Genomic DNA, 15905 nt, shown 5'->3' on the forward strand with positions numbered 1-15905 from the left:
TAGTCAACAATTGAAGAGAGAGGCAGTTTGCTTAAGTCAATGCAAATGGAAATTTTACTTAATGCCACCCCTAAGCCTACAGAGACGACTTGACTTGTGAGTGAGATTTTTAATATTAGTAACAGGGACTCATGGAGGGGAGACTTTTAATATTAGTAACAGGGACTCATGGAGGGGCAAATTCTGAATTAGTTTAAAATTTATGGGCAAACTGGCCTACTGGGTTGCTGTCAATGCACATTACTCGTTACCATATAAGACTAGGGATCCTACCTGTGATCCCTCATCACTCCCATTTGCTTTCTTATTATCCATAGAAAATATGGGCTCAACTTTGTATCTCTTCATGTTCATGCGCTTTCTCCTTTTACTCACATCTTTTTATCTAATGGTGGCTAACTCTTCTTCTTCTATGCAGCAGCCACTGTGCCATGATAGTGAGAGCTCTGCCTTGCTTCAGTTCAAGCAAAGCTTTTTGATTGATGAGGATGCTTCTTATGATCCTTCTGCTTATCCGAAAGTAGCAATGTGGAAATCCCATGGAGAAGGAGAAGGAGAAGAAAGTGATTGTTGCTCGTGGGATGGTGTTGAGTGTGACAGGGAGACTGGTCATGTAATCGGCCTTCACCTTGCCAGCAGTTGTCTCTATGGTTCTATCAACTCCAGCAGCACCCTCTTCAGTCTTGTTCATCTCCGGAGGCTTGACCTCTCTGATAATGATTTCAATTACTCTGTGATCCCATTTGGTGTTGGTCAGCTTTCAAGGCTTAGGAGTCTCAATCTTTCTTTTTCTGGATTCTCGGGCCAAATCCCATCGGAACTCTTAGCACTGTCCAAACTGGTTTTCCTTGATCTTTCGGCAAACCCAATGTTGCAGCTCCAAAAGCCTGGCTTGAGAAATCTGGTTCAGAACTTAACCCACTTAAAGAAGCTTCATCTCAGTCAGGTGAACATTTTTTCAACAATACCTCATGAGTTGGCAAGTTTATCTTCACTGACATCTCTCTTTCTCAGAGAATGTGGATTGCACGGTGAATTCCCAATGAAAATTTTTCAGTTACCAAGCCTACAGTATCTTAGTGTGAGGTACAATCAGGATCTGATTGTTTATCTGCCTGAATTTCAGGAAACTAGTCCCTTAAAAATGTTGTATCTTGGTGGTACAAGTTTTTATGGTGAGTTACCAGCTTCTATTGGGAGCCTTGGTTCTTTGACTGAATTGGACATCAGCTCGTGCAATTTCACAGGATTGGTCCCATCTCCACTTGGTCACATTCCCCAGTTATCCCTTTTAGACCTGTCAAATAACTCTTTTAGTGGTCAAATTCCTTCTTTCATGGCAAATCTTACCCAACTCACTTACTTAGACCTTTCTTCGAATGATTTCAGTGTCGGAACCCTTGCTTGGCTTGGTAAGCAAACAAAACTCACTTATTTGTATCTCGACCAGTTGAATTTAACTGGAGAAATCCCATCCTTTCTTGTAAACATGAGTGAACTAACTATTTTGAGTCTTTCAAGGAATCAATTGATTGGTCAGATCCCGTCTTGGCTCATGAACCTCACCCGACTGACTGCATTATATCTTGAGAAAAACAAATTAGAAGGTCCTATCCCAAGTTCATTATTTGAACTAGTAAATCTTCAATCTCTTTATCTACATTCCAATTACTTGATTGGAACAGTTGAACTCCACATGTTATCTAAGCTCAAAGATCTCACCGAGTTCCAATTATCCAACAATAGGTTATCATTGCTCAGTCACGCCAGCACCAATGCAACCTTCCCTAAATTCAGGCTTTTAGGACTGAATTCATGCAACTTAACCCAAATTCCTGATTTCCTGCAGAACCAAGATGAATTGGAGTTGCTCTTCCTTGTGAATAACAAAATTCATGGTCCAATTCCAAAGTGGCTATGGAACATGAGCAAAGAAACCCTAGAGATTCTGGCCCTTCGTCAAAACCTTCTTACAGGCTTTGACCTACTTCCAGCTGTTCTCAGGTGGTCGAAGTTGCGCATTTTAGACCTTGAATCAAACATGCTGCAAGGATCACTCCCAGTTCCCCCACCGTCAACCTATATCTATTCAGTCTCTGGAAATAAACTTACAGGAGAAATTCCACCATTGATCTGCAACCTGACTTCTCTTAGGTCACTTGATTTGTCTGATAACAACTTCAGTGGCGGGATTCCTCAATGCTTGACCAACCTTAGCTCTTCACTGTTTGTACTCAATCTCAGAGGCAACAACTTGCATGGTGCCATTCCTCAAATATGCACCAACACAAGCAGTTTGCGGATGATTGACTTAAGTGAGAATCAATTACAAGGGCAAATACCTAGATCACTAGCCAATTGCATCATGGTTGAGGAGCTTGTTCTTGGAAACAATATGATCAATGATAATTTCCCTTCCTGGTTGGGATCTCTCCCGAGGTTGCAGGTTCTCATTCTGCGATCCAACCTATTTCATGGTGCAATAGGGAGGCCCGAAACCAAATTTGAGTTTTCCAAGCTGCACATCATTGACCTCTCTCACAATCATTTTACAGGTAATTTGCCTTCAGAATACTTCCGAAATTGGGATGCCATGAGAATTGTGGATGCTGATCATTTGAAATACATCCAAGCAGATGTAGAATTTAAAGTCCCACGATATTCATGGGAAGGTGCTTACACTGTCTCAATGACAATAATGAACAAAGGCTTGAGAAGGGAATATGAGAAAACCCCTGACATCTTAACAGTCATTGATCTTTCAAGCAACAAATTCTATGGAGAGATTCCGGAATCCATTGGGGATCCCAAGGGAATTCAAGCACTTAATCTTTCCAATAATGCTCTTACAGGCCCTATCCCCACATCCTTAGCAAACTTGACCCTGCTGGAGGCCTTGGACCTTTCTCAGAACAAGCTATCAAGAGAGATACCTCAGCAGCTAGTGCAGCTCACTTTCCTTGCATACTTCAATGTGTCTCATAATCATCTCACAGGGCCTATACCACAAGGAAAACAGTTTGCAACATTTCCAGATACTTCCTTTGATGGGAACCGGGATTGTGTGGAAGTCCTTTGTCAAGGGCATGTGGAAATTCTGAGGCGTCACCACCAGCTCCATCAACCCCTAAACAAGGTTCATCAAGTGAATTTGATTGGAAAATTGTATTAATGGGATATGGAAGCGGACTAGTGATTGGAATTTCTACTGGGTATTGCTTGACTGCATGGAAACATGAATGGTTTGTGAAAACTTTTGGAAGGAGGCAACCAAAATGGAGGAGGAAGGCAAGAAGGGGGCATAGAGGCTGAATTTATCAAACCACGATTTCCTTGAAAGGTCTCTTGATCCATGTATATTGCTTCCGTTGTTGGGTTTCATATTTCTTCTTTTCTTTTTCTTTTCTTACTTTGTCGTGGTGTTTTGAACTTTTGTTTTCTATGATATTCCAAGTCTTTCATTTGAAATAAAGGCAAAAAATTTATTCTCTAAGCACCTAGCTACAAAACTGAAAAATCAATGGCAAATAAAAAACCAATTCTATGAGATACAGTATGGAATATTTTTAAGTTCATTAAATGATGAACCTTCTATTTGTCCATGGAATTCCATACGGTTTTTTTTTTCCATTCTCTTTTATTTTTATTTCTTCTCTTTCTCAAATCTTTTCTTTATTTCATACTCTCTACAAAGCAGGTATTGTCTTTAATCCTGTCATAAGATGGTTTCATGCAAGTGCATTCGATCAAAGATATTATAAGGAATGAAGGCAAAATTAGTAAAGAAGGCATGGGACAAGTGCAGGGGTTACACTGCATTTCTTTCTATAGTAGCATAGATCCCTTATTATATATTTTAAAATTATTTAATTGTTACATAAAAAAGTAAACATAAATGAAACGAGTTTGTAGAAGTATATCAGAATAATTTATTAATTTTATATTTATTTTTTATTTTTCATTATTATTTTCTTTCCTTTACATTTTCTCTTAATTTTTTCAAAACCAAACATAGCTTAAATTTTTCTAAAATAATGGAAGCCTAGAAAAATTACCTCTAGACATAATCATGAGATTTTGTGTTATCCAAGTATCACAATTCTTTGTGAGTGTATATAATAACTTTATCCTATAAAGTGATGAAAACACACAAATTTATTAAAGATCCTAAAATTTGTTTTCTTTGACAAAGTGGGAGATATCTCTCTTATGATTAATCGGTCACTTAAATCACTGTAAATTTATTTCGAAAATTACAAAATTCTGAAATGAAGTGTTCAAAAATAAGAATAGGTGCATGTGTTAGGGATGTACTGGTATTGAAAACAATTTTATGTTCTTTAGAATTGAAGAAAAAAGGAAAACTTGATAATGCATGTACCAAATACAAGACAAGACAAGCCAAGAAGCAGAGAAAATAGAGAAAGGAGATTATGAGAGAACACAAAAATCCAATAGATTATTGTGCTATTGTTGTTTCTAACTTTTTTTTTTTCTTTCTGAAGTGTTTCAATCCAATAAATCTGGGTGGAAATCAATTGCAAATAGACATATTCACATCTCCACTAAAGACTTTGAGACGCGCAAATGGAAAGCTTGTTTTAGACTTTGAAATTTTCCTCCCAACTTCAATAAAGACTTGAAGGACGGGTCTATTATGGCATAACAAGGCCTTAGTCATTTCCGGAGAGCATTGCTCATTACCTGATTCCTAGTACATTCAAGAGTAGTGGTAAAGAGAGTGAATTAGAATTATGGGGTCAATTTTGTGTCTCTTCATCTTGATGCGCTTTCTCGTTTTACTCTCATCATTTCATCTAATTGTTATTAACTCTTCCTCATCTATGCAGAAGCCACTGTGCCATGATAATGAGTGATTTGTCTTGCTTCAGTTCAAGCAGAGCTTTTTGATTGATGAATATGCTTCTGAAGATTCTTATGCTTATCCAAAAGTTGCAACATGGAAATCCCATGGAGAGGGACGTGATTGCTGCTCATGGGATGGTGTGGAGTGTGATAGGGAGAGTGGTCATGTGATCGGCCTTCACCTTGCCAGCAGTTGTCTCTGTGGTTCTATCAACTCCAGCAGCACCCGCTTCAGTCTTGTTCATTGCCGGAGCCTTGACCTCTCTGATAATGATTTCAATTACTCTGAGATCCCACATGGAGTCAGTCAGCTTTCAAGGCTTAGAAGTCTCGTCCTCTCCAATTCTCATTTCTCTGGCCAAATCCCATCGAAAATCTTAGCACTGTCCAAATTGGTTTCCCTTGATCTCTCGAGCAACCCAATTTGCAGCTTCAAAAGCCTGACTTGAGAAATTTGGTTCAGAACTTAACCCACTTAAAAAAACTTAGTCCAAGTCAGGCGAACATATCTTCTACTGTACCTGTTATTTTGGCAAACTTATCTTCTTTGATATCTCTTGCTCTTGAAAATTGTGGATTGCACGGAGAATTCCCCATGGGGATTTTGAAGCTTCCAAGCTTAGAACTCCTTAATTTGATGTCTAATAGATATCTGACTGGCCATTTGCCCTAATTTCACTATGCTTGTCACCTCAAATATTTGGATCTCTTTGGGACAGGTTTCTCTGGTCAGCTACCATCCTCAATAGGATTATATCAGCTCATGCAATTTCAATGGGAGGGTTCCAACTGTACTCGGCAACCTTACCCAGCTTGTCCTCCTGGACCTTTCGTATAACTCTTTTAAGGGCTAGTTCCCTTCTTCATTGGCCAACCTTATCCATCTCAATTTCTTGGATGTTTCTAGGAATGATTTCAGTGTTGGGACCTCGTCTTGGATTGGCAAGCTGACCAAACTCACTGTTTTGGACCTTGACAAGATCAATTTAAATGGTGAGATCTTGCCTTTTCTTTCAAATCTAACTGCACTGCTGCACTGCATTATTTAAATCTGGAGAATAATCAACTAAATGGTAGAATTCCATCATGCCCTGGGAACCTGACTCTGTTAAAAAAGTTAGGTCTTGGGTGCAATAATTTGGAAGGTCCAATACCAAGCTCAATATTGGAACTATTAAACCTTAATATTCTTTATCCATGTTCAAACAAGTTGAGCGGCAGTGGAGCTGAACATGCTTGTTAAGCTCAAAAATCTCAGAGCTCTCGACTTAACCCCTAACAATCTATCATTTCTCACTACCGTCTCAATGGTTCTCTTCCAAGGTTTACGTGTTTAGGATTAGATTCATGCAAATTGATAGAATTCCCAAATTTCCTAAGGAACCAAGATGAGTTGAAGTTTTTAACACTTTCTGACAACAATATGTGGCCAAATACCAAAATGTATATGAAACAGAGGTAAAGAAACTCCTGGTCATGGACCTATCACATAACTTCTTAACTGGCTTTTTGTCCTTCCATGGGTTACTCTGAAGTTCTAGATCTTATTTATAATCGGCTGCAAGGGTTCCTTCCAGTTCCACCATCTTCCATAGCTAATTATTTTGTTTATAACAACAGACTAAGTGGAAAAATTCCATCGTTGTTCTGCAACTTGCATCTTCTTTACATTCTTGATTTGTCGAATAACAACTTAAGTGGCCTGATTTCTCAATGTTTGAGCAACTCCAGAAATTCTCTATTGGTGTTGAATCTATGAGGCAACAAATTTCATGGGAGAAATGATTGATTTTATTTACAATCAGTTGGAGGGGCAGATACCAAGATCATTGGGCAGTTGTAAAGAGCTTGAGATTCTTAATCTTGGAAACAATCGGATCAATGATACTTTACCCTTTTGGTTGGGATCTCTTCCAGAGTTGCAACTTCTCATTTTGCGGAATAACAGATTTCATAGTGCAATCGAGAGTCCAAGAACCAACTTTGAGTTCCCCAGGTTGTGTATTATTGACCTCTCACACAATAATTTTGCAGGTAATTTGCCAGCAGGCTACTTTCTCGCTTGAGTTGCCATGAGCAAGGTCGATGAAGACCATTTAGCATATATAAGGACATGATTTCTTCTCCCAGGATATGGGCTATACGAAAATTACACTTAATCGATGACAATGACCAACAAAGGCATGGAAAGGGTGTACCCGAAGATCCCTCACAGTTTTAAGGCAATTGATCTCTCAAGCAACAAATTTACCGGAGAGATCCCAAAATCCATTGGGAAACTCAGGGGACTTCATTTGCCCAATATTTCCTTCGACAGTCTTACTGGTCACATCCCATCTTTTCTTGGGAGCTTAGCACAGCTTGAGCCACTGGACCTATCCCAAAAAAACTCTCAGGATAGATCCCTGAGCAGCTAAAGGGAATGACATTCCTTGAGTTCTTCAATGTTTCTCACAATCGTCTCACGGGACCTATACCACAAGGGAAATAATTTGATACATTTCAGAATGACTCATTCAAGGGAAATCCAGGATTGTGCGGAAATCCTTTGTCAAAGGAGTGTGGAAACTCTAAGCCAACAACACCAACATCAACCAACAAACAAGGTGGGGAGTTGGAGAGTACTGGCCGCAAAGTTGAAATGATGATAGTATTGATGGGTTATGGAAGTGGTCTGGTAGTTGGAATAGTAATTAGGCACACCTTGACAACAAGGAAACATGATTGTTTTTTCCAACACTTTAGGCAAGAGGCGGAGAAAATAGAGAAAGGAGAGTGATAAAGCATACAGAAATTGAATTCCTTGCTGTTGTTATTGTTTTTTTTTTTCCCAAGTGTTGAAGGGATAATGTTGCAGTATTAGTATGTGGATTAATATTGAGCATTGTGATTTCAATGTAAGAAGTAAATAAAAGGTGCTCTTCTTTGTTATGTAATATTTTGCCATTTCACTTCTGTTTTCTCTAATTTGAGTTTTTGGTTGCATGCAACAATCATAATGAATACCTGTTGGCTGAGTTGGTCGATCTATGCTTTGGGCTCTTGGCCATGTCTATTTTGTCTAATTTGATCATTTGAATGAATATCACACATGTGATTATACTTATTTTCTATATTTATTATATGATCTTTTCTTTTATACTATTTACAAAGAAATTATTGTTTTCAATTTAATTTTAAGATATGTTTCATGTAATTGTCTTTTATCAAAGATATTATGAGGAATGGAAGTAAAAATAAATAAGGAACATTTGTAACAAGTGTAGGGGTTGCATTTCTTTCTATAGCAGCATAGATCCAACGCCATATGTGAACATTGTTGCCCCACCCTTCTCCACAAGTCATTTGGGCTTGTCTTCGCATTTTTTTTTTCTATAGCAGCATAGGCTTATAATGGGGTGTATTATTTGAAAGGGGAGTTATCTCAGCTCACTACTTGAACAAAAAGTACTTTAATTCTATGAATCCTAGTAGATGATTTGGTGTATCACTTCATTCATCTTTTTTTTTTCTTGATCCATTATCAAATCTGTTCCACACACTTGCCTATCAATTTCTTCAAATTGTCATAAATATTAGAGGGAAAAGAGGTGAAATTATTGGGGAAACTCCCATGAAAAGTATAGGGAATGCTTTTCTTTCTACGAAGCATAGACCAAATGGACTCCAGAAAGTCTTTTGACCTTTGGCGCTTGAGCTTGACAAGGGCTTTTGGTGTGGAAAAATGGATCTACAATTATTTATTCCGTCCATTTTTTTAAAATAGTTTTTTATTCTAAAAAACAAAAAAGATCTCAAATCAAAGAAGATTTGATTCATGAAATTGACTAATTGTTAAAAATAATTAACTTGAAGTTTAACAATTGATCTAATTAACACCAACAAATCATGAAACTTAAAATTGATCCAATTAACATCTAAAAATCATAAACCAAAACTCATCTTAAATGTCTTTGCTAGTTTATTCTTTATATATGAATGTAAATTTTTAAATTTTTATTCGGCAAATAAACTCTAAATTAAGCAAAATTTAATCCATTAGATTCATGAATAAGTCTAGTCATTCTAAAAATAATTTGAAATTCATATCCTAAATTGTTCAGAAACCAAAATTGGTCCAAATTGACTATGTTATTTCTCTCATGCACATAACTACATTTTTATAAAATTTCTAGCAAACAAATATACTTAAAATTAAACGAGACTTAATGTGTTGGATTTATAATGAGTTTAGTAATTTAAAAAAACAATTTGATACTAAATAATATGTCAGATTAGTAGTAGAAAATAACAAACCCAAAGTACTAGTCTATAATAAGTCATGGTTCCACATGGATTTTTGTTATATTTTTATGGCAAATTAAGTAAGCAAATTTGAGATTTCTTTATGTTTCTTCATTCTAAAATGAATTTTAGCCATTACTAAAGAAAGCCTTCATGTTGATCTGCTTCATGTTTTACTCTCATCTTTTCCTCTAATGGTGGCTAACTCTTCTTCTTCTATTCTGCAACCATTGTGCCATGATCGTGACAGTTATGCCTTGCTTCGGTTCAAGTAGAGGCTTTTGATTGATAGAGTATGCTTCTAATGATCATCATGCTTACCCAATAGTTACATTAATGTAGAAATCCCTCGATCTTGTTCAAGGTGCTAAATATTCATTCCATGCTTCAGTTACATTAAGCCTTGTGTTAATGCAAATGTCACAAGCTTTGCTTTATATATATATAACCTTAGATGCACGTAACTTTTCAGTTCCTTTGAAGTACTTTTTGATTGTCAAAATATTTTATTTTATTTTTTTTAAAACTATTTTTTGAGTACAACAAATATACATATTCCAAAGAAATAAAGCATGGCAGACTGATATGTTGGATGTACTATGGTGTTTCAAGTCTTTCATTTGAAATAATTAAAGAAGCTTTAGACTCACCTAACTCTGAAAATTTGGGAGCATGTAACAAATCAATTTTGGGACCTACAATATATAATATTTTCAAGTTATCAAAAGACGAATCTTCTATTTGTCCAAGGATGTGAACGTGGTTGCTTTGCTCTCCTGCAAAAGTCTTCCGCGTGTGTTGAAAATTGGCACTTAAAGGTCTATAATGGTGTTTGGTACATATCCGAAGGGAAGGAGAATCCACATGGTACGCAGTTGAATGTCTTATGTTTGAAGATAATAATTATGCTTGAGAGCATCCATGACATGGATTAACTGTTGCATAAATTAATGATTCCAAACAGGATTTTCTCTTTCCCCATTAGACCTTCAAACACGGTTCTTCTGTCCATTTGAAGAAGTCTTTGGCCGGTCTCCTCATGTGTTGCCACCTAAGCTTTGAAAAACGTGAGCTTGACTCAGATGAAGACAGGTTCTATTGGGGGAGTTTTTCATTTTGGGCCACAAGTTTGGAGGGCATTCTAAAATGAATTTTGGCCATACTTGAAATGTTAGCGACTTGATAAGGGGCCTACAGCATTTAGAATTATGCCCATACTGTGTTGCTATATGACTGCAGCTTGTGGGTGACTTTTCACTCTTCCATAAAACCTCGTCAAGCACACATGATTGCTTATATAAAAGAGTCAAAAATAGCAAATATGGTCCTGGGGGTGGGGTTGGGGGGGTAAGGTATGGGATTTGAATTCCAACCCATCAACATTTTTATTTCCTTCATTTGTTAATTATTAATGATGGCTTTTGGATCTTCATGTTTTGGCAGTTAGGCTTGACAGTTGACAACAACATTGATTATTAATTTTGTTGACTTGTTCGCTTTGTTTGGGAAGTGAGAGTCACAGAAAGATCCAAAGGAAGCTATATATATATATATATATGCTAAAGAACAAAGAGGATAGGAGACAAAGTAACCAGACTCAGGTTGCACATGGACTTATTCACATCTCTGCTCTAAGACAAGGATACAAAACATACGTTATTTGCCAAAGTCTTTTGCGGGTTTCTCACTCACAATTTCTATAAAGGAGGGATACCATCAAGTTGGAATAAAACTATGAAAGAAGAGAGGGACAATTATAGTAATTACTTGGAAGAATAGTCTGAATATATACACTGAGCAGCATAGGTAAGGAGAAATAAAATAATTTCACAAAACATGTTTTCTAAGTTTTAAATAGATGTTAATTATTGCAAAACCTCGAAAATAAGGGATCTATAAAAGAAAAACTCTATAGTGGAGGTGAGTCAAAGCTCTTTAATAAGTCAATATTCTCTAAGAAACAAGTTTTATTATATTTGGTTTTGATAGGGAATAAGACAATTTATCATATCACTTATTATATTTTATGTTTAATCAAAGATATGATATGATAAATGATGAAATATATTACTCAACATATTTTTTATATAGCTAAGTTGAGATATAAGATATGTGCTTGGATCACAAATTTATTTTATATTACCATTTTAAAAAAATGATTAAACAAATTATTTTGTAGTTAAAAAAACTAAAGAAACATATAAGATATATCATAAAATAACACTAATATATACAATTATTATATACTTAATAATGCTATTTAATATTTTTTATTTATAAATTTTAAATATTTTAATCACAAATATTATTAAAAATATAAATTACTAACTAAAGTATAATTTTTTTTTTTTTTCTAAATTATAAACTATTGGGATGTAATATTTATTTTTATCTTACATAAATATTTAATTTTGAAATATAATATTTTTCTTTACAAACTAATTAAAAGTAAGAATGTTACATGTAGAGTCATGCATTAAAAGTTAGATTAGTAAGAACCCTTAAGTGGGGTTGTCTTTCTCTTGACTGACTTGGGCTTGGAAAAAACCATAACATAAAAAAGGACATTATGGTAACTAGAAAACTGGGCCTCAATGCAGCTTTAATTGGTCTACTTTATTCTTCACCTAAAAAGGCAGGCCATGAAAAGTAAAAGAAAGAAGAGATCAATAGAAACCCTCCAAGCAAGGCTAAAAATAAAGAGATAGACCAAATCAATCTCACTCACCCTTCAACCTCAACTGCATTTAAAACAACCCCATTTGTCATATTTTCTTGAAGATTTCTAGGCCTAGAACAAAAACTACAAAATGTGATAAGGACACGCTTTCATGATTTTCAGGGAACCTAATCTCTGAAATGGGTTGAAAAATTCTAAATCATACCATATGGGCCCTTTTTTTTTCAATATTATAGACCTTGCAACATTAGAGTAGTTAAACAATAATGCTGCAAACTGAAGGTGTTAGTCTCATCACTTTTATTATTCTTTCTTCCTTTTATCAAGTTGGGTGCATTAGCATAAACTCGGTAATTTATATGGTTAGAAGTATTATCACTAGCTTGCATGTATTAGATTCTTCCACTTATTCATATGGAAAAAGGAAAAAGGCAAAATGACAGTTGCCTTGCATTTGAGTTAAGCTATTTAATGGGAAGTTAAGCAGCAGTACATGTCCCTAAGGCTGTTTTACTATTGTTGTGGTTAACTAGCTTTATTCCGGCCTCATCCCTTGTGGAATTTGGGCTCCACCAGAGCTTTTATCAAGTCACCAATCGAAGAGAGAGGCGGTTCATCAGCTTAAGTCAATGCAAGTCATATAATAAATAGAGATTTAACTTAATGGCACCCCTAAGCCTAGGGAGACAACTTGACTTGTGAGTGAGATTTTTATTAGTAACAGGAACTCAAGGAGGGGCATGTTCTGAAACAGTTTAAAATTTATGGGCAGACTGGCCTACTGGGTTGCTATCAATGCACATTAGTCATCATTACTATATAAGAGTATGGATCCTGCCGGTGAACCCTCATCACTCCCATTTGATTCTTATCATCCACAGAAAATATGGGCTCAGCTTTGTATGTCTTCATGTTTGTGCGCTTTCTCCTTTTCCTCTCATCTTTTTATCTAATGGTGACTAACTCTTCCTCATCCATGCATCGACCACTTTGCCATGATAGTGAGGGCTCTGCCTTACTTCAGTTCAAGCAAAGCTTTTTGATTGATGAGCATGCCTCTGGTGATCCTTCTGCTTATCCAAAAGTTGCAATGTGGAAATCCCATGGAGAAGGAGAAAGAGAAGGAAGCGATTGCTGCTCTTGGGATGGTGTTGAGTGTGATAGGGAGACTGGTCATGTGATCGGCCTTCACCTTGCCAGCAGTTGTCTCTATGGTTCTATCAACTCCAGCAGCACCCTCTTCAGTCTTGTTCATCTCCAGAGGCTTGACCTCTCTGATAATGATTTCAATTACTCTGAGATCCCATTTGGTGTTGGTCAGCTTTCAAGGCTTAGGAGTCTCGATCTTTCTTTTTCTGGATTCTCTGGCCAAATCCCATCGGAACTCTTAGCACTGTCCAAATTGGTTTTCCTTGATCTCTCGGCAAACCCAAAGTTGCAGCTCCAAAAGCCTGGCTTGAGAAATCTGGTTCAGAACTTGACCCACTTAAAGAAGCTTCATCTAAGTCAGGTGAACATTTCTTCAACAATACCTTATGAGTTGGCAAGTTTATCTTCACTGACATCTCTCTTTCTCAGAGAATGTGGATTGCACGGTGAATTCCCAATGAAAATTTTTCAGTTACCAAGCCTACAGTATCTTACTGTGAGGGACAATCTGGATCTGATTAGTTATTTGCCGGAATTTCAGGAAACCAGCCCCTTAAAAATGTTGGATCTTGCTGGTACAAGTTTTTCTGGTGAGTTACCAACTTCAATTGGGAGGCTTGGTTCTTTGACTGAATTGGATATCAGCTCATGCAATTTCACAGGGTCGGTCCCATCTTCACTTGGTCACCTTACCCAATTATACTATTCAGACCTTTCAAATAACCATTTCAGTGGCCAAATTCCTTCTTCCATGGCAAATCTTACCCAACTCATTTATTTATCACTTTCTTGGAATGATTTCAATGTCGGGACCCTTTCTTGGCTTGGTCAGCAAACAAAACTCACTTATTTGTATCTCAACCAAATAAATTTAATTGGAGAAATTCCGTTCTCTCTTGTAAATATGAGTCAACTAAATATTTTGAGTCTTTCAGATAATCAATTGAGTGGTCAGATCCCAAGTTCGTTATTTGAACTGGTTAATCTTCAAGGTCTTTATCTACTTTCCAATTACTTGAATGGAACTGTGGAACTCCAACTGTTATCTAAGCTCAAAAATCTCATTTATCTCCAATTATCAGACAACAGGTTATCATTTCTTAGTTACACCAGAACCAATGCTACTCTCCCTAAATTCAAGCATTTAGGATTGGGTTCATGCAATTTAACTGAGTTTCCTGATTTCCTGCAGAACCAACATGAATTGGAGATTATCACCCTTTCTGAAAACAAAATTCATGGTCCAATTCCCAAGTGGGTGTGGAACATAAGCAAAGAAACCCTAGTGACTCTAGAACTTTCTGAAAACTTTTTAACAGGCTTTGACCAACGTCCATTTGTGCTTCCATGGTCCAGGTTACACACTTTACGACTTGATTCTAACATGCTGCAAGGTCCACTTCCAGTTCCACCACCATCAACCGTTGAATATTTAGTCTCTGGAAATAAACTGACAGGAGAAATTTCGCCACTTATTTGGAACATGACTTCTCTTGAGTTACTTGATTTGTCTAGTAACAATTTGAGTGGTAGGATTCCTCAATGTCTAGCCAACTTCAGCAGATCTCTGTTTGTATTGGACCTGGGAAGCAACAGCCTTGATGGCCCCATTCCTGAAATATGCACGGTGTCTCATAATTTGAATGTAATTGATTTAGGTGACAATCAATTCCAAGGCCAAATACCGAGATCATTGGTCAATTGCACGATGCTTGAGCACCTTGTTCTCGGAAACAATAAAATCAATGATATTTTCCCTTTCTGGTTAGGAGCTCTTCCACAACTACAGGTTCTTATTTTGAGATCCAACAGATTCCATGGTGCAATAGGAAGCTGGCACACTAATTTCAGGTTTCCCAAGTTGCGCATCATCGACCTCTCTGACAATGAGTTTATAGGTGATTTGCCATCAGAGTATTTCCAAAATTGGGATGCCATGAAGCTTACAGATATTGCAAGCGGCCTTAGGTACATGCAGATAAGCCCAATGATTGACTTGAAAAATAATGTGATGATTACTGGTTACATGTACTCAATGACAATGACAAACAAAGGCATGCAGAGGTTTTATGAGAGGATCCTTGATACTTTCATGGCAATTGATTTCTCAGGCAACAATTTCAAAGGACAGATTCCAACCTCCATTGGAAGCCTCAAGGGGCTTCATTTGCTCAACCTTGGAGGCAATGATCTTACTGGCCATATCCCATCCTCCCTGGGGAACCTAACACAGCTGGAGTCATTGGATCTTTCCCAGAACAAGCTCTCAGGAGAGATCCCTTGGCAATTAACAAGGCTAACATTCCTTGAGTTCTTCAATGTGTCTCATAATCATCTTACTGGGCATATACCACAAGGAAAACAATTTGCAACATTTGAAAATGCTTCATTTGATGGGAACCTGGGATTGTGTGGAAGTCCTTTGTCAAGGGAATGTGGAAGTTCTGAGGCATTACCACCAACATCTTCATCCTCTAAACAAGGTTCAACTACTAAATTTGATTGGAAAATTGTATTAATGGGATATGGAAGTGGGCTACTAATCGGAGTTTCAATTGGGTATTGCTTGACCTCATGGAAACATGAGTGGTTTGTGAAAACCATTGGAAAGCGGCAAAGAAAATGGACAAGGAAAGAAGGAAGGGGGCAGAGAGGCTAAATTTATCCAACCCAAATCTCCTTGAAAGATTTCTTAATCTATGTATACTATTTGCATTGTTGGACTTCTTTCTTCATTTCTATTTCCTTTTTAGTCATGGTGTTACTTCCACTTGTGTTTGTGTTGGCGAATCGATGTAAAACTGCTTGGGTTTCTTAATAATATATAGTGTAGCAATGCAACTTGATTATGGCTTGTATTGAACTACAGACTGAAGGTGTTATTCTTGTCACTTCTTTTATCATTCCTTCTTCCTTTTATCAAGTT

The 15905-nt window shown here is 36.9% G+C and overlaps 1 protein-coding gene and 1 pseudogene across 1 annotated transcript; both read left to right on the forward strand.

Moving 5' to 3' along the window:
• Positions 1–317: 317 nt before the first annotated feature.
• On the forward strand, positions 318–3467 carry LOC117927156 (annotated as a pseudogene).
• A 9249-nt stretch (positions 3468–12716) lies between these two features.
• Positions 12717–15638, forward strand: LOC117925997 (receptor like protein 27-like). The gene is made up of 3 exons (XM_034845092.1): positions 12717–13340; positions 13452–13569; positions 13915–15638. Exons 1-3 carry the CDS (start codon positions 12717–12719, stop codon positions 15636–15638), a joined length of 2466 nt encoding a protein of 821 aa, XP_034700983.1.
• The last annotated feature ends 267 nt before the right edge of the window (positions 15639–15905 follow it).

This window comes from Vitis riparia, chromosome 12 (genome assembly GCF_004353265.1).
Source record: "Vitis riparia cultivar Riparia Gloire de Montpellier isolate 1030 chromosome 12, EGFV_Vit.rip_1.0, whole genome shotgun sequence".
NCBI lineage: Eukaryota > Viridiplantae > Streptophyta > Magnoliopsida > Vitales > Vitaceae > Vitis > Vitis riparia.